The sequence below is a fragment of the Hoplias malabaricus genome, chromosome 11 (genome assembly GCF_029633855.1).
Source record: "Hoplias malabaricus isolate fHopMal1 chromosome 11, fHopMal1.hap1, whole genome shotgun sequence".
In the NCBI taxonomy this organism is placed as follows: Eukaryota; Metazoa; Chordata; class Actinopteri; order Characiformes; family Erythrinidae; genus Hoplias; species Hoplias malabaricus.
The window spans coordinates 33,572,478-33,595,278 of NC_089810.1; the positions used below are offsets into that span (position 1 = coordinate 33,572,478).

The window sequence follows — 22,801 nt, forward strand, 5'->3', positions numbered from 1 at the left end:
ACCACCAACTGTGCCCCCCACCCCCCAAAAAATATATAATAAATAAATAAAAATAAAAAAATAAATACAGATAAATAAAAACAGAAAAGGAAAAAAAAAAAAAAAAGATGAAGGCTTGGGCAGACGCCAGGCTGATGATAAAACAGCTGGAGGGATTGATGTGTGTGTGCGTATGTGTGTGTCTTTTCAGATAAGAGCCCCCCCCCCCCCCCCCCCCCCACACACACACACACCTTATCCAATACCCCCACCCACCTCTCCCCTCCCATTAGCCAGATTTGGAATTCTTTTCATGGACTGCATTAGCGATCTGTCAGCCTGTCAAGCTGAGGCCTCTTTTGCCGGCACCTATTTTAGCCGTAAATAGAGGTTTGATAAACAGCTTGAATACATCAGCATGTGCCTGTCTGACAAACAATAGCGAAGCGTTGAGCTGGTAATTCAGAGAAAGCTGTGTTGTGCGGGGGGCGGGGGGTGGGATCAGCTTGTAATTATATGAAAAACAATGTCTCTATGTTTGCAAGCTTGTGAAATCCTGTTTGCCTGATCTCATAATGTCTGCTGTGAACGACGATCCTCCAGGTGAAGGTCCAGGAGAGCGATATCGAGGATATCTAACCAAAGAAGCCAAACAATGACCACACAGGAGAAACCAGGCTCAGAGAAATAAAGAAATGACATCGCCACAGTTGAGTTCGTCATATCTGCATGTATCAGAAGAACGTGACAAAGGTGAGTCCCCACCTACCTCCCTGTGAAAATACACTGTTGTAAAACAAAAGCAAGTAATACTGGGAAGAAAGTGAACGTTAGAAAGCAAATGGGTAAATACTCACAAAGATGAGGAAGTTAAAGACGAACATGAGATACTTGATGCAGCTGAGGCAGTCCCCCTCCATGCTGGTCCCTCTCGCTGAAGCCTCTCCAAGCCCCTGGGGAACAAAACACGATTTGTAAATGAACTCAGCCTGAAGTACACACTCTCACAAACAGAGAAAAGTGGGATCTGAAGTTGCATGAACAAGCTTTTTCCAAAAAAAACTCCATTAAACTAATCCAACAAAACACAAAATTCATCTCATTATTCTTCATCATCAGCAGAATACCGCTCATCGTCTCCAGGGAGGAAACAGTCCTCACCCTGAAAGCATACGACTTTAAAATGCATCTTTTCAGAGTAATTAATACAGCAGAAGCCTGCTTTTGTTGCAGAGCACCGTAAAACACTCAGTGAGATGGAGGCCTTTCGGGACACCACTTTACTTAAATGAAACGGGGGGCTTTTTCATTACCTTGAGGGGACGCTGTCCTGAAATCACACAGCTGCCTCACCATACGTACCCCCCAAGGGTGTACATATTTGTACCTTTAATTGTACCTTACTCTATTACAATTGTAGATTTTAAAATTGGATTGATTTCACATGCTCCATTTAATCTCCAGAACTTAGATGTGTTTTTTTACAGTTCTATAATTAAAGTTTATCCCCCTCTTTTTGTGGAGAATGTAATGTACCTTTATGGAACACAACTTTAACATAACATTAACACCTGTGTTTGTACCTTTAGAGACCAATAATGTACCTCTACCATAGCTTTTTTCCCCTGAGAGTGTCCTCTAACCCACTGTTCTTGGCTCGTTCACATTTCCAAACATTAATTTGGTCCTGGCCCTGGATCTGGGTTCTTTTTAGTCCCTGCTCTCTCATGGTTCCAAATGAGCCAAGAAGGGTCTAAACCGTGATGTGTAACCCTTGCAGAACTCCGACTGTCCAGAGAGAGTCGTCACTCTGCGGAACGCAATGCAGACGTCCAGCACAAACTCGCCATCTGTAAAATCTAAAATTAAAATATTCTGTAAAATATTTGGGCGGCACGGTGGCTTAGTGGTTAGCACGTTTGCCTCTCAGCGCTGGGATATTGGTTTCAAGTCCCATCTGGGTGGAGTTTCCATGTTCTCCCTGTGTATGTGTGGGTGTCCTCCGGGGTCTCTGGTTTCCTCCCACAGTCCAAAAACATGGAGGGTAGGTGAATTAGCTTCTGTAATTACTGTCCTGGTGTGTGAGTGAATGTCTGACCAGGTGGACGGTCGTTCCTGGTCAAGAGTACGCTGTGCACGTTTGGCTGTCGCTTCTCGCCAGTGTGCGTGTGGATTGAGTGTTCTGAGCAGTGTGGATTGAAAAGCATCCTTGGGTGTCTAGAAAGGCGCTATATATGTGTGTGTATGTATAGATAGATAGATAGATAAAAACAGCAGCTCATAAAATGAAGCGGTTGTCTTTTGAAGAGGTTCAAATGCTTCTTGGATTGATGACTGAAAAAAAAAAGGAAGGAACAAACTCTACTGATCTGTCTGATGATGAAGCGGTGTTCAATCTAAAACAACAACAACAACACGGCAACAAATGATGAGTAAACAGCGGCTAATGTTACTGCTGTCATTGATGTGGTTTCCAAAGCCCGCGGTTCCCATTAGCGACAGTGATTTAAGATGCCACCAAATATATTTTGGAGGGAGCAGTTGCAGTAAATAAAACAAACAGGGACTGAACAGAGAGTAGGGTCTAGTAGAATACAGACCATGCAGTAGAAAAGCACCATTACACATAACAATCATTAAAACAGGCAGTCCAAGAGGGCTACCCCTCTCTGCTACTAAAATGTACATGGTGCAGAAACATCTAAGTCTTGTTTCCACTCATGGGGTTGTGTTTTCCATTTGGTCAGTAAAGATACTGGCCACAGCACAGAGAACAAACTAACAAGACAAGGTAAAACCCTTATTAAGTCACAGTGATGGCTTGGACAAACTAAGGAAAAAAATAAATAAATACAAAAAAAAAAATAAAAAAAAAAGAGAGAGGACACTCTAGGGAAAGGGCAATTTTATTTTCTGATGTTCTAAAAAAACAACGGAGCAGTGTGACAAGTCCATGTTCCAGGACTGTTTTAAAATGGCTTACTCCTGTGATATGCTTTTCTTTTCTACACAGCACTCTTCCCATGGAGCCCCATAATGCTCCTCTGCTGCAGGCCTTTCTGAGGCCTCTCATGAATATGACTCCATTATGTTCTGGGGACGAACAAAATGGTCAGTACAGTCCAGCTGAGAAAAGCTTTTCTAAAACACATGGGCAAATAAAGAAATAAATAAATGGACACACCACACTTAAAGGAGGTTCACCCAGGTATTTTATTCATTCATTGTCTATAACTGCTATTCATGTTCAAGGTCACGGTGGGTCCGGAGCCCACCCAGATTCACTGGGCACAAGGCCCTGGTACTTCAGGACAGAGCAAACCATATCAGAGAAACCCCATAAATATCTTGTTTAATAGTTGAAGGTTCTGGCTTTGACACATAAATCTATCTAATTTTTGTATTTTCATTTATGGTTCAGGCATCTCAGTGTCACACAGCTCCAGGCTCGGGACACTGTCTGTGAGGAGTGTGGTGTGTTCTGCGTGGGTTTCCTCCAGGTGACTGCCTGTGAGGAGTTTGGTGGGTTCTCCCTGTTTCTGCGTGGGTTTCCTCCAGGTGACTGCCTGTGAGGAGTTTGGTGGGTTCTCTCTGTGTCTGTGTGGGTTTCCTCTGGGTGATTGTCTATGAGGAGTTTGGTGTGTTCTCCCTGTGTCTGTGTGGAGTGTGGTGTGTTCTCCCTGTGTCTGTGTGGAGTGTGGTGTGTTCTCCCTGTGTCTGCGTGGGTTTCCACCGGGTGACTGTCTGTGAGGAGTATGGTGGGTTCTCCCCGTGTCTGTGTGGGTTTCCTCTGGGTGACTGTCTGTAAGGAGTTGGGTGGGTTCTCCCCGTGTCTGTGCGGGTTTCCTCCGGGTGATTGTCTATGAGGAGTTTGGTGTGTTCTCCCTGTGTCTACGTGGGTTTCCTCCAGGTGACTGTCTGTGAGGAGTGTGGTGTGTTCTCCCTGTGTCTGTGTGGGTTTCCTCCGAGTGACTGTCTGTGAGGAGTTTGGTGGGTTCTCCCTGTGTCTGTGTGGGATTCGTCCAGGTGCTCTGGTTTCCCCTGTCCACAGTTGCTGGTAATGGACAGATCATTCAAAAGAGTACCCAGGTGTGAGTGTATGAGTGTGTGTATGATACCCTGTGATGGACTGCTTTCCTGTCCAGGGTGTGTTATTGTGTGGACTCCAATAATTCTGGGTAGGGTCCGTACGGAATGCAACACTGAACTGGATAAAGCAGTTACAGAAAAATGAACGGGTTATTCATGTTTTATATATTTTTTATGTTTTATACGATATAAAGGGCAACAAAAACCTTTAAAACCTTTGTATTGTATTGTTTTGCTGAACAGGCTTGAATTCTTCAATGGAAGGTCATCGCTAATAGAAAAACATATTCACAATCCAATTGTCTCAAAAAGCAGGCGAGAGATCAGCTTTGAAGGATGAAGACTGACCTCTATATATATATATATATATATATTTTTTTTTTTTTAATTCCACCATAAATTTTTAAGTAGGACTGAGATGCCATATCTTGGATGATAACTTCGACATTAAACCTTTTTTTTTATCACTGGAATGGGTGATTATTTATTACTCAACGGATAACTGACACTCGTGGTCTTGTACCAGACACGCGAACCCAGATCAGATCTGATTATACGTTTCATTAGAAGAGCATCAGACAAAAGCTCCAGCATCATCACCTTTGGCCGATCAGATCTGGGATTCACATAACATCACCTTCATCCACACCCCACGATTACTTCTCCTTAACAGTGTGATTTAAGCTCCTTGTTTAAGAGTGTTTTTTCTTTCTTTCTTTTTTTTTATAAATTCAGCCTGTTTCAAATAGTCAGATTTTCTATTTTCACAACACATTGCCTCACGTATATTTTCCTTTCATAACCTTCCTATGTTGTGTAAAGTAACACCAATCTTTAGACCTCACTGAATGGGAATAGCCACCATCTTTTGCCAAACTCCAAGTTGGTTTCCTTTGCATTGTTTCAATACTCTCTCGTGTTAACTCTCATTGTGGCCTTTTTTCTTTCATTCGGGCAACTCCAGCGACTCTTTATTGTCTGTGAGCACTTGCTTTAACTGCCAACTCATTTGTAATTTAGATTCGTGCCTGTATTTGTTTTAGAAATGTAAATTACATGGTGATTCCACCATTCCTCAACATTGAGCCATTCCATTAGTTTTTTCCTCCACTTCATCTGGAAGCAAATGGCTACTCATTAAAATTATTTCATTTTAATTTACTTGGGGTATTCTGAATGAAGCCAGAATGTTCAGATATTAAATGTTGTGCCATGTCTAAGTAATATTCAGTGGAGGAGAAGGGGTCTGCAGATCTCAGAAGCACCTCTCGGAGTTAAAATAATGGTTCCCACCTTAAAATCCACATCGCTGACAATCGCCAACTCTGAACCTAGAAGTTAAATACATCCTCTCAAACAAGCTGAGGGACTCCTCTTATCGATCGTGTCTTTGTGAAACCGCTGAGTGTTTTTACAGCCCTCAGGGCCTTTAGGCTTTTAATTATTCTCCTGATTCCAGGTCGGTGGAATATCTCAGTCATACATCAACCCATCAAGTCATATCCATATTTGCGATTTGTACGAAAACAATAGGAGTCTATGTTTTCCATTAGGGGCCTCTGTAAGACCGTATATAGACGACGAGGGGGTAAAGCAGTGCAGGGAAGTATAAATCAATCTGGCAGAGGAGCAAGGAGCAAATGCAGAGTAAGCAGCCTTGCTTTTCCCACAGCTCTGTGGCTCTGATCGATTAGACGCTATGAGCTGTGGTGCACACTGTAGATACTGTGAGCGTTTGCCAGTGAGACCCGGTGCAGCAGATTTATAAGACAAAGCACACTCCAGCAGTTCTGATGCTGACATCATAAAAACCAAGTGCAGAAATTGACGCGTATGTGCCGTGCAGTGCAGTTCATTTTTCTGGAGTTCAAAGCTGAATAGTAGCTGCATGGGAAATATCACCTGTCAGTCGCGATATGCTCGATTCCAAATTAGAAAATCGCAGGCACTTTGACAAAAAAAGAAAAAAAGTGACTTAAGACTCAGGGATAAGGGTTGATTTGTAGGCCATTATTTGCCCATAGTCCTGTACTGCATAACGATGAAGCATGTAAGTGACCAATAAATATCAAACACCACAGACCACCACAAATCAGTGAAAATGCAAGGTTATTGATATTTAGTTCTTTTGGTTCAAGCACAAGGAGAAAACTCCTAAAGCACAATTAAGCATCATATCCATGTGTTACCCTATGAGGTTCTATTAGCAGTATGCTAGTACCAAGCTAATGATGGCTGTATCTGATTTGCTGGGCCAGTGCACATTAACAGAGAGAGAGAGAGAAGATGTGTTCTGGAGGACAATCATAGCTTTGAAGCTCTCGGTTTATAAAGTGGCAGCCATCACCTCCTCTCTCAAATCATTTTTCTCCACTTATTTTGCCAACTCCAAGCTCAACACTCCTCTTATTGAGCCATTACAGGCATTCTTTATAAACGAGGACTTTCTTCTGCGCAAAGCACAAATGTTCACCTTGAGTATGACATGTTCAACGTGATAAATCCCCCCACTCTTCCGTAAGTGGCCCTCCCATGCAACCAGGGACAAGTTCATTAGTTCAACAACAAGGTCACCACGTCTGCTCTCTGTCCTTCATCCTCACTCTACAAACAGAGCAAGACTGCACTGATGTCATGGGTCCAGGGACTAAAACACTAGTTATCCTCACACGTGTCAGGAAATTGATTCATAAGGTACCTGGCCCATGGGACATATTTCATTTTAAAGCTGAAATCTGGTTTGTCTTGTGTAGAACTGGATAACAAGCTGGATTAAAGACTTGGCCTAAAGGCTATTCAAGCATGCAACCCTCACAAAGGAAAGAGAGGACAAGTGAGTCCCCTAGAGGTAAAGCCTTTGCCTTAATGAACCACCAATTAGAGGGTGGGCTTCCACAGAAAGGATAAGTTCACGATTTCTATATATTTAATTTTGAAATGATGGGTCTTGCATAAACTCTTCATATATTTAAAATTACAGCAACTGTTTGACGCCCACTTTCTAAAACATAACAGTAAGAAGCACCCCACCCCACGGAGAATATACTACACTCCTCACAGATAGTGACCCGAGGTGGGTATAGATCCCACAAACCCAGGACCCTGTGACCCTATAGAACCCACAAACCCAGTGTCCCCAGGATTCAGAACACTGTGGCTCATTAAGGCAGCACGGTGGTGCAGCAGGTAGGTGTTGCAGGCACACAGCTCCAGGGACCTGGAGGTTGTGGTTTCAAGTCCTGCTCTGGGAGACTATCTGTGAGAAGTGTTCTCCCTGTGTCTGTGTGGGTTTCCTCCGGGTGCTCTGGTTTCCTCCCACGCTTCAAAAACACAATGTTGGTAGGTGGATTGACGACTCAAAAAAAAAATGTCCATAGGTGTGAGCATGTGTCGCCCTGTGAAAGACCGGCGCTCCCTCCATGGTGTGCTCTCACCTTGTGCCCTTTGACTCCGAGTAGGCTACGGACCCACCGTGACCCTGAACTGGATAAGCGTTTACAGACAGTGAATGAATGTGTCTTCATCACTCATGAAGGAGCAAAGGAGATCCAAATATACTTCATTCATAGATGGGTACTCAAATGATCAAATAACATTCAAAGTAGTACAGTATCTGAATGAAGAAATGACCAGCGGTATGGAGAGAGAGAGAGAGGGATGGATCAATACCACACCCAGGCAGCTAACTGACTCAGTACAGATCAGGCATTTATCCTTTGTCTGCTGGACCACCTTCTGCTTCTTCACTTCCAGGGTCCTTGTTCATGTCCTGGCGTAAGTTAATTTGGCTGTAACTCATTCATTAGTGTCCTCAGCGCTCCACAAAAGATTCCTACTGCTATGGACCTTTCCTCTATATCAAATTAAGTTTAATTTAATTTACCCTTAGGAGGAATAAATAAATAAATAAATAAATAAATCACAGTCCCATTTTAGTGGACACTTTGCATTCTGGACATTAACGTATACTACACTGCATCTCACAGAGTGATGCATTCAATTTCAGCTATTTTTACCCAATCCCATCAATAAATATAATAATAATCCCACACTCTCACTGTGCAACTGCTGACTTTAAACCACTACAAATACCCTCCTACACACAATGGACTCATTTGTGAACAGTGATGTCAAATGAGGAGCACATGTTTGACACCGTGACCTCAAACACTTTGCGGCATTTGTGGATACACTGCCCGTGCAAAGTAACCATCGTAACCCTGAAATTAAGTTTGCTGTCCTAGTGCAAACATCTGTGTCCCAGCTTTACTTCACCCTGACTTCATGCTACAAGCTAAAGCTGAGAAACACACGCTTGCATATGTATCCCATAAAATATCCTCCTGCTAATACTGCCCAGTATGAAGGTTTCAAGATACTGTTTGTGTATTTGTACGTCTTTAAATATAGCCGATTTAGGGTCGCAAAGAACCAGTAATATTTCTTGCCAACAACCATTTCTTATGATAAGAAAAAAGGAAGACAGCAGCTCAATGAGAATGTTACATTTAAACTGAGTTTCTAAATGTTTTAAAGCCACTGTCCACTCATTTTCCTCCTTGTTTTCTGACCATGATCTCTGTGTGGTGGTCTCTGAAGTGCCGCAGACAGAATGCAGCAGGATTTTTCCTTTGTGAGACTTTCAATTGTCTATTTGGGATTTTTTTTTAGCGGGCTGAGTTAAGTTTGGCAATTTTGTCAGGTATGTTACAGAACTAATCAGAATTAACAATACTCCCATGTCAAATGTGCATTTGCTCGCTGTTTAGCTCCAGAATCAGACATATTAGAGCAGAAAGAAACACTAGATTTTTCTTTGGAAACCTGTGAAGTAGAACAAATATGAAGCCATTCATATATCTCCCTTTGTTTTTGAGTTAATTACAAAAATATAATACAGGGGGTCCTCGACTTATTAAAATACGTATTAAATAGTAAATACTGTACGTAAATAACATACTGTAAGCACTTATCCTAACACCTATCCTCCTCGGTCCCGAGCCGCGTAACCGTGTATTCTTCCACCGCGCACATCAAACACGTTCGCGTTACGACGTTTACGACGCAAAACCACTTAAGTCGAAACAAGGCTTTATACAGTAAATGGGAGATGTGTTGTAACCATGAAACATTGTAACTCGGGACTGACGTAACCAGAGGACCTCCTGTATGAGATTTAGACAAGGTACTACGTCACCTGAACAGAACCATGTTAAAGCCTGTAGTCTAGGCACGGTTTTTCAAACTTAATTTATTTTTTTTAACTGACCCACATTTCCCCCTGATTTTTATTGCAACCCAGACAACACAAACTCTGAAGGGTTACTATACTGCAAAACAAAAAATATATAACAAAATATAAGCAATGTTGTCCAATTTGTTTCTCTACACCATTTTTATATGTTTTAGTTTTTTAAATAATATTTAAATAAATAATTTGTAATAAGAAATATAAATAATACATAAAAAAACCCACTGTCCTTTAACTGTTTAAAATGATTAATAATAGAATGCCAGCGATGTCAGAAGCCATCAGCCGTACCCCTCAAACTAAACTTAACTGTCCCCAGACCTATAAACGACATAATATCTATAAGCTAGGGAGAATGTGAGGGAGGGGACGAGGACTTCCCACCCAGTGAAATCCTTCTCTTAGATAAAAGAAAAGTGTAGACAGTAGTATCCATCACTCGAGATTTACCAGAAAAAGTGTTGACTGGGATTCTAAAGAAAAAACCCTCAACCAAACCGTGCTTAGCTTTGGACAAGCCCAATTCGTATGAGAAAGGTCAGCCAGTTCAGCACGACACTGAGGACACGCTGGGTCAATTGTCCGATAAGTACTCGCGAGTCCAGAATTGCTAGCCATTCATATTTCAAAGCTGACTCTAAGACACAGCATTGGGTAGGCACTTGTCTGGTCAATGACACCCCGAGCTGACCTTTCTCATGTTTAGGCCTATTTTGCTCTTGAAGCAAGGTGATATTTACATGAACAAAGCCCAAGACGAATGCATCACGATCAATGAATACAACAAAATGGAGTGGGATGATCCTAAAGTCTCTGGACTCTATGGAAGAAGCAGCACAAATCAGAATGCCTATCTACCCCGTGTTTTCTGACTTAGGAAACACACAGAAAACTGACTGGGTGGTCTTGTTTCACAATGTGTGGGTTGGTGGGCCCCACGTAAATAGGTATGTATGAAATTCCAATAATCAAAGACAAGTCAAGAGAAAGTAGACTGCGAAGACTCTGGCACAGAAAAGAAAATATGATAATTCAATTATAAATAGCTACAAAAATACATACCATTCTTCCTCAGTCGCAGGTCAAGAAGTACGAACAAGATCCTCCTTCACTCTCGATACTCCCTTGTTCTCATTAGCTGTAAACACAGACAGACAAACAGAAAGATCTGAGTACAGTACATCTTTATACAGAGCAGTGAAATGAACACATATCTATTGATAACAGGATCTTTGAAGCATGGTGCTCAGAAACAGTTCCAGAAATGTACACGCGTGTTTGTATTTTATTTCCCGGCTGGAGGGCAAAATTCACATGGATGGAACGAGCGAGGTGCCAGCTTTAATGGAACCGTACCGGGCCTCTGCTGGAAGCTGCTGAAATATTAATGTGTGCCGCTTGATGTTAGGTTCTGCTTTCTTCCTTGATTGGTTAATTACCCTTTATTGCTGGATCCTGAACCACATTTCCATGACTGTGTTTTCTCTCATGTTAACCTGAATTAGCATCTGGACTCATGTATAATTCATCGCCAGTAGCATTTCTGACTAATTACCTGTAGCAGGCTCTTGCTGTCAGAGCTGGTTTCCAACTGTCTGTTGCTAACAAGGCTAAACACTTTTAGCTTTTCTGCTGCGGGGGCTGCTTTACCATAAGTGTCTCCCGGTTGTGCTAGGTGGCAGAAAACTTGGGGCAATTAGAACCTCAGAAAGATGGTATACTAAACTAGGTGCACTGGAAAATGATGTGGTCTAAACTCATCTCCATCTGAGAAAAAATTGCTGCAAATGAACACAAATGTGACGAGTGAAGTCTAGATTTATCAACCTCTTACTCGTAAGAGGGTTCTGAGGATGGTATCTTCTTGCATACTCAACGGTGATAAGGATCAACTTTAATCTCTGGTTACCACGGCAACACACTAGAGGAACGTAAAGCACTGAATAGACCTCAATCTTGCTTGTAAAGTTGGTATTGTGAGAACTAATGGAGGGTACATATAGAAACATAGAAACCGCATGCAAGTCGTGAGAACATTTTATTTGATTCCGAATTATGACAAATTTTGAAAAAAAAAAAAAACTGGTTCAACTGCAGATCTGTGGAAACAAACCTTTAAACTGCTTTTGAACACATTAACAAATGAATGAAACTCCATACAGATCGCTGTACATTGATTATATTGCAGTGTAAGGTTTTTTTAACTGTAAGTAGCACAATCCCGTTTCTCTGCAGTGGGTCTAAAGCGTCTCTCTTGACCCTGCGTAAAAGCCTTGAAGTTTTACTACATTCACAGTGAAATTTGGTCAGAAGGAAAATGGCAATAACATCCTTTCCACGATTTGGCCTTGCCCATTTCCCAGCAACTTGCTTTACCAGACCTTATCCCTGTGCATCTCCACCTTTGACCTTTCAGCCAGGATACACGAACAATGACGGAAAAGCCCACAGGATGTCTGTCGCTCAAGAAGGAAGTGTCAGATCCAATCTGACAAGAGCAAAGAGCTTTTAAAACCAAGAGGTAAAGAAATTCCTGATATCTGATCATTAAAAATCCAGTGTCTTGCTTAATGTTCTGTCAAACCATTTCTTACAGTTCCCATTCGTCTTACCCCTGCAGTTCCCCAGAAGCGCTTTCTGTGTCCGGAAAGAAGAACAGTAGCAGCATCAAAACAGGGCTTTGAAGCGTAGTGGTTAAGAGAGGGAGAGAAATGTCAGCCCGGACTAATGGGGGGCTCAAAGCAGTGAGAGAGAGGAAAACACAGTTACAAGTAAAAGGCTAAAGGCCCACGAGACTCAATTAAGAAGAGCACTTTCCTTAGAAAGAGCTGCACAAATAGAGCAGAAAGACCTTTTTACTTTTTTATTCCCAATGTAAAACATGCAGCATCAAATTCCTTGTTTTCTTCCAAACAGAATTGATGGATATTATCATTGAGTGCGAGTTTTTCTTCAAGAAATCATGAGGCAGATGAGCAGTCTTCTCTTTTCTGTGGCATCCATGCTGTAAGTGGACAGGGAAACTACACTCCTGGAGATCTGTTTAAGCCCTGAGCTAGTTGAATTAAAAGCTGGCATTATTTATTTATTAATTTCTAAGTCTGACGTTTCTCTTCCAAATTCTGGGAACCTTGGTGCTAACGTTCAAACTGGCTCCCTTTTCCACCAGTTTAGATGGGAACCAAGGATCATCAGGGGGCTCTGTGGGGGTTTGGTTCCAGCATTGCTGTGGCTGAATTCATCACCAGAGCTAGTGATAAACGAATAGAATAAAGACTGAGTCATAGTTTATCCATTGTTTACAGTGGGTTCTGATACACATGTAAAGGATACAGTGTTCTGAGTCGTTCTGCTGAGCTTGTGAACATGAAAATGTAGTCATAATACCTTCCTGCACGTCAGTGAGGACAGTATAACATGCTGGAAATAGCTGTTTCCTGCTCCACTGTGTGATAATAAACTCTTTATTTGAGGCTCTCTGCTCTTTCTGGAGCTTCTTCATCTAGACACCCACGTTATGATAGTTCGTCCTTAAGAACCACAAATATGGACCTGTATCGTCTTTAACAACAGATACAATGGAAAATCAGATCTTAAAAGGCACATATTCTAAACTTTTTCCATAAAGGAACACAGTTCTGGGTCTTAATGAGCAAGCCCCCTGAGCAGAATTCTTACCCCGTCTAAATAGACCTGTTCAGAACACCCCTTTCAGCGCCTGTTCCTTTAAATGATAATGAGCCCCATGAAATGGGGGAGTATTGTAGATGTGCTGTTAGTCAGATTGGCAAAGAGTCATCTCTCAAACACAATGCACACTGACACTTGCAGTCCTTGTAGTGTTCTGTTTTTATGGTGTCATTTGTTTGTGTGGATTGCAGTTAGGAAACTGTGTAAGGAATGTGAAGATAAGCAGCCAGGTGGTCCCCACTGACCTGCAGCTTTTTGCTACTTTACTGTAATTCGCGTTAAATATGGTATGAACTCACAATGATTTTTTTTGTGCTGCCATTTTATTTTTTTGCATTGTTCATTCCATTTTTTTTAATTAATGTATATTTTTACCACCAGTTAAAGACAAAACATGATGGAATTTCTGCCTTTAACAGGACTTATCTGCTTACCAAACATTCAGTGTTCAGAGTTAAGCAGTGCTCCATGTAACTTTTCCCTTCTTTGGACCGCATGACGTTTGAGCACGACTGGCTCATGTAAAACGAAAATGACAGTCTTTCCTATTATTTTTCTTAGTCTGCACAAATTTGCCCTGCAGTCTAACCACTCTGTTCAGCGCAATCCAAGCAAACATCTGCATTCAATTTTAGGCCTCCATTAAAAAAAACGACGGTAAACACTCTTCAGCAGTCTGTGATGTTCAAAGTGGCAAATGTCTAATGACTAAACAAAAAAAACAACAACTCCTAGGCCTCATCTACACGTACAACTGTGTTTTCAAACACACAGCTTTCAAACACACAGCTTTCATCCTCACACTGACTGCACTGATGATCACTGAGATCTTATAGAAAACTGATTCCAGTGTGTAGATACTCAGAGTTGAGATGTAGACAGGAAAAAGTTGTTTGTCCTGTAACATCAATGCAGATGTCTAGCACAAACTCGCCATCTGTAAAATCTCCAGCTACAGCAGAGATCACATTTGTTTTTATCTGACTCACAACGGCAGCTTGTAAAATTGTGCTGTGGTCTTTTGAAGAGGTTCAAATTGTCCTTGGATCGGTGGCCGACGAAATAATCTAGTGAGAGTTGAACACTGCAACAAGGAAGGAACAAACTCTACTGATCTGTCTAAACAACAACAACAAGAGAATACACAATAAGTAAACAACACTTAAATTTGCCGCCACCATTTTTGTCATTTCCAAAGCCTGCTGTTCCTGTTAGAGACTTGGAGGTGACTGTGTGAAATACCAGATGAAACCAAAGCAGTGTTAGATTTAAAATAGACTGTTACATGCTACAGTTACTTCTACATTGTAATGAAGGCGATAGAATGTGCTAGAGAGGTCACGCTACAACCCGTTGCTAACACCAGCAACTTTTGACAAGACCTGGTCAGACCTCTATTTGGGAAAAATTTGAAAAACAACTGTTGCAAAAGAATGTTGAGAGAACTTCCATTTAATTTTCTAAAGTGAAGAACATCACTGTTGTCCTTAAATGAGCCGTTTCAGTTACCCACGCACCTGTGGACTAGGCCTAAAACACATTAAGTATGGCTTTCACAGACAGGGAAAATGGCACAATGGCTTTCATAGACTGGGAGTGACAATAATTTTCCTACTGGACTTCTTAATTTTCCCAGAAAGCACATGATCATTTGAGAATCTTTACTGACATAACTGGATTGCATTGTATTCATGGCAGTACTTTAATAAAAAAAAAAATAAATAAAGCCTCATATTATCCCTTGAAACAGGAAGTACTCAAGCTTCCCTATTTTTCTTTTTCAGATCTTTTTAATGAAAACATTCCTGTAGTGAAGTTTATCACTGGTAGATCTATTCATCAGGTACGATACACTAAGAATAAACAAGTTTTAGGGCTTTGGGTCATCTGGGACGCTGAGCCATGAGCCTGTTTTCTGAGAAGTCTTTAAGAAAAAGCAATCATATGACACAATGAATATTTGTAAAATTGCCCTACCACACTGCCTTGAATTTTCCCTCTCAGACTTGTGAGAAACGCAGCCCTGACCAGTTGATTTCATGTGCACAGAGGAGAGTAGAGAAGGCTGATACACTTTAAAACTTCAAATTCATCCTCAATCACAAGCGTTGAAATAAATCCTAACAGGACCCTGAGATGATTCGTGTGAAGTGATCCATTCTAGAGTCTCAAATGAGCAGAAGGTTGGAGGGCTAGATTTAGTTCGTGTGGATCTTGCCATAATGGGAGACTTGCCTGGGACTGATTTCACAGGCACTTCTCCACTGTGTGTGGACCTCATGCTGTGTTACAAGTGTCAGGAGCCTTGCAGCTGGATCATTTCCTCAACCGGGAGATGGTCAACAGTGGGACCTCCTCGTAAACGTGCAGGTTTCGCTCAAGTGCTGCCAATTAATGGCGTAAGAAAAATACTCAATTACTAAAAGCACAGCACAAGGAACTTTATTTCATGATGCTGCCAACACGTCGACAGCACGAACAATACAAAGAGTTCATAAAGAAATGTTCACGGATCTATGAACTTTTATCGTTCTGCGTCCAAACGAACAGCTCCCAGGAAAGAGGGAAGACAACCTCATAAAGGAGATTTTCTTCCCTTTTACTAGGGATAAATGGGGAGGAGTTTGGTGTGTGTGTGGGGTGTGGGGGGATTTTTTTTCCACAATGAGCTCCCATAAAAACCTCTTCGCATTCTTCCTTCTGGCCAAAGATACAAAGAGAAATCAGAAAACTCAGGAGCACTCTGCATTCAGCAAAGCCCTCTGAAAACAAGATTTAATCAGCCGCAAGCTCAAGTACTTCGCATACGTCCAGAGCACACTCAGTGGCTTAAAACCTCTTGTGCGCTTGAGTCTTGAAAAATTAAGCTAAAATCTTGCATGCGACTCAAACCAGAGCCTGGGAACTCAAGCCACTGTTTATGACACAATGCAGCATAAAGACCTGTGTACACCGTATAATAGCAGGTTATTTGCAGGTCTGCTCTAGTCCGAGGATGGCTGCTTACTTGAGATAATCCTTGTTTAATGCTGTAATTATTTGCTAAATAGATTTTTAATAGTGAAGCCAATAATTGTCCAGAACAGCCCTGTGGTTGTGGCATGCTTGAGAGGGCAGGATTCTGCATGACACCACAGTGGCAAATGTGCTGCTTCAGCAGAGCAACTGAGCAGTGACTGGTGTGCCTGCTTTGAACATTAGACCTTTAATAAAGATTTTAAATCGGCAGCTATGATACCCTTGCTTTTTTATTACTCTGTTTTTATTGTTTTACATTTTACTCAATAGCTTTTAAACAAAAAAAAAAAAAACATTTAATTTGTATCATATATTCTGTTTTAATTTTATTTTTTACTTTCTAAATGTTTATTTAATTTTCTTTAACTTTTTAAATTCTACTGTAATTTTTCTGTATCGCTCTGTAAATCACTTTGAATTGCCATTGTGTATGAAAGGAGCTCTATAAATAAACATGCCTTGCCTTACACTTTGCAAAAAATTACGCATGTTTAAAAATCTTGAATTTCCAGTTGTTTAAACAATAATGATTATACCCAACATATTAATTTCATCATAAAATATCAATCTTAAATTAAAATGTATGTGTTCAATTGATGTAGTAAACTAAATATATCCACAAAAATTGAGATTTTTTTGGGGGGGTGGTTTCTTTCCCTAAGGAAATGCTACACATGGACCTTGCCGTTTATGTACATATAAAAAAAATGTGCTACATTGAATTAAGTGACCTTCAACCACTTCCCCAAGGTCCAGTGCATAATCTTGTGATGCAGTCCTCCCATGAATATAATAAACTATTTCTGCGGCCACAGTTGCGCTTCTATCAGACTGGGCCAGATTGCTGAGCCTCAGATTACTGTCAGTATTCACCAATCTTGACTGAGAATACCTCATATAGCTTGCCATTTTGGAGATGCTGTGTGTTTGTTGTGTATAAACCAAAAAGTACACAAAAGTGACTTTTTTTCCACTGTGCAACCTGATTGTGTTTTGTAAATACATAGACACATTTAAAAAAAGCTATTTTATAAAATGTACAATAATAAAAATCCAGCAAAGAGGTTAAATATTTGGTAGTCTACTGTCCATAACACAGAGAAAGTTTATCAGGAAAAAAAATTCAGTCGAAGCAGAGCAAGGCCAGATCATACTATTGCCTATGAATGACCCTTGAGCCCTCAGACAGCACTGCATGAGAAACTATCATACTGCTGTCATAAATAAAGCCACATGGGCCAAGGACTACTTTGGAAAACTACGGTCACTAAACACAATCCACAGTTTTATCAAGAAATGTAACCTGCAACTATATTACGCAAAGACAAATCCATGTATGTATTCTATACAAAAATACAGCTGAGTTCTCTGGATCTAAAAGACAGTGGAAACCTGTGATGTGATCAAATGAGCCCACATTCCAGATTTGGAAAAATCATTTGATATCAGCAAGGCAAGGCCTTGTGTCCTAAATTTTCCAGAAATATCCAGTTATATAGTGTCCCCGTCCAATTCAAAACCTTCATCTCCAAAATAGCACCTTTACAGGAAAAGGAAATAACCTTCTTAACTTTCAATGGAAGTTAATGTTTTAAGATTTTATTCCAATAATTTTGGAGCATTTATATCGGTCCATTCATCATGAAATTTCCACAGAGTGTTACCGTCCGCTGCTGTGTTTAAACTAAAATGAGATGCATGTTCTTAAATGGACAACAACCGACGCTAAAGAGGATTTCCTTTTATGATGGAGACCATCTATAATTATACAAGATGATATTTACTTAAAAGTACATCTAAAGTTAAAATTTGTCATTTTCTATGAAACATTATAATAATTTCTCACTCACAGACACAACAGCTGAGTAATCTACAAAAGACCTTCCACAGAGACACGTCTGTCTGTGTTCACAATGCAGCTCAATGCACAGGAGCATACCACAGAAATGCTGCCAAAACCAAAAGAGCATAGGAGGAGGAGGAGGGAGGGAAGAGAGGAAACTATTTGGGGTCTAAACTGCTGCTGGAGCAAAAGAAAAAGAGAAACTCCAGAAGCAGGAGGAGTCTGATTTCATAAAGAAACATGCCTGAGTCAGGAGGAGTGAACATATGTTTGATTTAGTTAAAGGGAGAGGTTCAAAAAACAGCTTATGGGGAATTCACAATACTAAGACTTCTGCAGTGAAACTCAAGCTTACTTACAGAAAAAAATCTAAATCACTACGTCTAGACATACAGAAGACATGGAAACGTTGTCGCACATCGAATAAGACTCTCACACGTCTGTAAAATAAACAGTGTCCTTTTTAAAACTCAAGAGTCAACAGACTAAAAAAAACAAGATCCAGCAACAGCACACACATTGACAAAGACAATGCTGCATTCCTGGCAGACCTTACCTCCACAAACCAGTGATTCAACCACTTAGCATTCAGCTACAGACTCTGCAAATGTTTCTCTCTCTGAAAAGTGCTGTGAAAAGTTGTTTAAGGTATCTAACATTAATACCCTAAGCCTCACTTACTTCCCCACAGCCTTGTCTAACTCCTTTTCTGGGGGAATCCCAGGAACTACAACCTCCAGAGTAATAACACTAATGTTGTTATCTCAGCACCAATGTGCAGGAACAAGCACTCCAACACAAGCTGTTCATAAATTACAAAAGAATTCACTGTTGTGGCATTGTGTCTTGCAAGTGCTAACCTTCATTCCTAGCCTTTTCCAAACATCAGCACAAGAAAATGGTTTCTACTGAATCAGTTAAGCTATTGTTTTCAATGAGAGAATAACATATATATTCAGTAACATACTGTGAATATCTGAATGTCAATGAAAACAATTATATTTACATCATTCTACATACATCAACAGTCTGTAACTGAACATTATAAAAGTTAGCTAAACTGTCTGAAAGCACACTTTAGTAAAGCAAAAAATAAACAGATGACTAATAAAATGCAGGTCTTTATATTAATACTAGGAGTGTCAATATTAACATGTTAATTACATGTTTTAACAGCATGAATTCCTTTTAAGATCATTGGTGCATTTTCCTAATTGTCCCTGTGGACTTCCATAGTGGCAAACTGAAGCCAGAGTGTTTCTGAAGCTCCCAAAGGCCTTCCCCTCAGGGGAGAGTCATCTTCAGTGTAAAAGGCATAACGGAGGAGGGGAGACAAGAGACCAGAGTGAATGTTGACAAATGTAAATAGAGCTGAACCATGTTTACAGTGTATAAACTGAAAAAAAATATATACATTTTTACATTAAAATGTGTGCTAATTCGTAAACTCAACTACTTCACATCTTTATCTTATTGTGTTAAAAAGTAAACTCAGCGGAAAAAAATACTCAGATGTTAGCCCACAGTGAACTGTTTAACTAGACTAACTGGCAGCTGGCAGCATCCAAAATGCACTCTGTTCTGCTCTGCCCATTTTATTCCACAGTTTTTGGCGAATTAAAGTTCCAGGGGTCATTGCAAAAAGGAACAGAGGCAGGAACTCAAGAACAGCAGATTCTTAACACTGTTTGCTATGTCAAATCTAAAACCACCATAACCACACAGCACAAAAAAATATTGGAGAAAACTTCCAGAATGAGATTCCAACAAAGTACTTGGGACCTAAGCACAACATACAGCTTGTTCTCTCCTCACAAAGGGTTTAAATCAATTTCTGCATTTTTGAGAACGTTTTGCTGCTGCCTGAACTAAAGGGTCTAAAGGCTTGTTTTTGTGTGTTGTGTTTGTTTTTGAAAGGTTATCCAAAAATATAAAGGTGAATATTGAAACAAAGTGACAGTGCAAACTAAGTCTCATTATGCACCTTCACACACTGTTGAGGCACTGTCACACCACTGTAGCTTTTTCATTTCAGTGAAATTTCTTCAAGGCAAAAGGCCCCAAACCCATCGCTGGCAAAAAAAAAAAAAAAAAAAAAAAAAAAAAAAGGTAGAAATTCTCCAGCAGTCAGAAAAAAGGCCAATTTCTTTAGAAGCAAACAAATACTCGTCTTTGGAACTGTGGACTGTGAGCTAGTGGTGATATGAGATGAGGGATGCAATGCATTCCCAAGGCATCTAAACCATGAGAGCATGAAGGTAGACACTGGCTGACTTCAGTGAGGGGAACTAAACTGCGAATCCAAATATTATAAAGATTATCAAGATTTATCTGAGTATATCTGCTTAAGACCAGCAAATTTTACCAACAAACCTGTGAAGATGATTGTCTCAAATCAGTGTAATACCTAATAGATAACAATTCCATTAAACATAAATTTAATATTATTTAAATCTGAAGATAAATATTCGGACACATGTCTTTTCATTTTTGGCATTTGTTATTCATATTACGTTATATTTTGCAGCTATGTTTTTGTCTCAGCCAAAATTCAGGTTTGTCAAGTATGGCACAGACCTTCGCAAACACTTTATCTTACAGGGGTATATTAATGTTGACAAATCTTCAGCAAGGCTATGTTCATTAATATTTTAAATGCTCATTACTTAAAAAAAAAACAATTAAAATGTAAAACACATTCTCTACATAAACAATTTGCCTCAGAAAACTAAAAGGCCTGTTATTTATCTAAATAATTCATTAAGCGATATTCAAGCAAATTCTCTACAGTCTAATTATATTATTTCACTACAGTAGCATAAAATATCAAAGCCTGAAAACACTGAAAATACGTCTGTTTGAAAACCATAAATAATTCAGTGATTTGCTTTTTCACATTTGATGGAAGTTTGTCCTCTCTGCCAACTGATGTAAGTAGGGCATCAATGATGTCTATGATACTGTGAGATCTGTGGGACTTAACTGAGCTCTTCTGGATTCTTCACAATTTAAGATTTATGGCCATTTATGCAGAAGTTATCAGCTAAGCCCCTAAATCTAAAATCCTTACTATAAGGATCCTTACTATTATAGTAAGGCTCCTTACTATAAAAAAAGAGACAATGTTTGTAATGTACTCAAAAACATATAATCACAAATTATATGAAGAACCACATCAAAATCAGAGAGGCAAACAGTGTTAAGTGTTAATTCAAATTACGTGGGGTGTGATATGATTTGCAGTCTAATATCACATCCATTATTACATAAAGGCCATTTCCTCCTCATTACTTCATAAATGGTTTGTTAAATTCAGTCTGTAACTCTGAAAACGGTCAGTAAATTATTCAGTTGTGGCCTTAAAGGTGGGTAAAAAGTCTTTCATAATTTTTGTGTTCCCATATGTTTTAAGAAGGGTATTAAATACCTACATGGCTAAATAAATGCTCTGTAATAATAATAATAATAATAATAGTTTTTTCACAGCATTACTCAAAAATGAATCAGTTAATAAATGTTAGAAAAGCTGTCAATTTTCTAAATAATGTTCAAACATTTCACAATTAATCGATGCATCAAATAATCAGTGATGACTTATAGTACTGCATGACCAAGCCTGGATACTGATCACTAGATCAGGTGTGTTCCCAATCCTGGGTGGAGCTGGGTACTGAAAGATTTTTTAACATCAACACAATTCAAAAGTAGGTGTGGGAAGAAATAAAAAAAATAAAAAATAAATAATCGATAAAAAAAAATACTGATTTAATAAACAAATAAATAAAAATGCAGCAGTGGCTTCCAGGGCTTCTCTCCACAGCCTCTAAACAAATGTACAAAATACTAAAACAAAATGTGTAAACCATCCACCAGTAATGTGACAAAGGATTGGTTAAAACAATAACACTTCTAAAAAATAAAAAAAAAATCCATAAATAAATCTTCTACAAACACTGCTTTCTAGTTATTCCCAAATGTCCATGTGCATTTCACTGATGGGAGATCTTAGAGGAGATGTCATGACAGTCATGAGGGCAGTTATTTATGATTGGTCAACTGGGTTTCACATGATGCCTTTTAGTTTCAGAAGAGGATGAAAAGATCTCAGTGAAATAAAGTATTTGTAAAAAAGATATGGTTGGTTTTATTATATTTAAGTGTGTGTTTACTGTTTTTATGCCTTTTTTCTAGCATATTATTCTAACGGACATAAAAAAGTACCTACCTTCCTCCTGAACCCTAACAGCACTGAAAAAAACTGATGAAAACATCACTGATGAAAACGAGGATTAGTCTTTGATCTGTGTCTGAAGGCCTGAAAGCAGTTCTGACATCAGCAGTTTATTTAAACTGAGAAGCCACTCTCTGAGAGATCTGATCCCTATGCTCCAAGTTAAACGTGGGTTATCCTGAATGTCTGCTTTGAGGCAAGAGCTGTAAACTTTTGTGGAAGGCTAGAAGAATTAATTCTTTAAGGAAATCTGTGACTTTGTTTTTTTGTTTTGAAAGCAATGTCAGAGACAGGGTCCATGAACTGCTGATTACAAGATTACAAGGTGATGCTAACAGAGGATTGTAATCATAACTTGGCAAAATTAGCATCCAGGGAGCACCATTCCTTTAAGAGCAAAAATGAGCCAGGGATCATCACTTTGCCAACAAATGTGTGAGAGAATAGAGTGTTTAAACATAATGTTTCTCAAAAAAAAGTAAGAAGGGATTTGGATATTTGTCCAAGCCTAAGCTTAACGATCGTGATCTCTAAGCCCTCAGACAATAAATTGCATCAACAAAACAGGCTCAGGATTACTTTGGCAAACCTTTGTCGAGCACTACAACACGTGTTAACATCCACAAATGCCAGTTAAAACTCCACTGTGCCAAAAGAAAGCATTGTGTTAAATGCATTGAATTCTCTGAGGCATCGGTGA

General features: G+C 39.7%; 1 protein-coding gene across 3 annotated transcripts in view; it reads right to left on the reverse strand.

The window, feature by feature from the left end:
- tspan18b (tetraspanin 18b) overlaps window positions 1–22,801 on the reverse strand; it is a 32,301-nt gene that overhangs the window by 6,357 nt on the left and 3,143 nt on the right. For all 3 annotated transcript variants that reach the window (XM_066685335.1, XM_066685337.1, XM_066685336.1), the window contains 2 exons: window positions 10,382–10,457; window positions 837–932 (listed from right to left, as the gene is read on the reverse strand). In XM_066685335.1, the coding sequence (XP_066541432.1) occupies window positions 837–932; window positions 10,382–10,384 (99 nt within the window). In that variant the 5' untranslated portion in view covers window positions 10,385–10,457. The remainder of the gene's footprint in view (window positions 1–836; window positions 933–10,381; window positions 10,458–22,801) is intronic.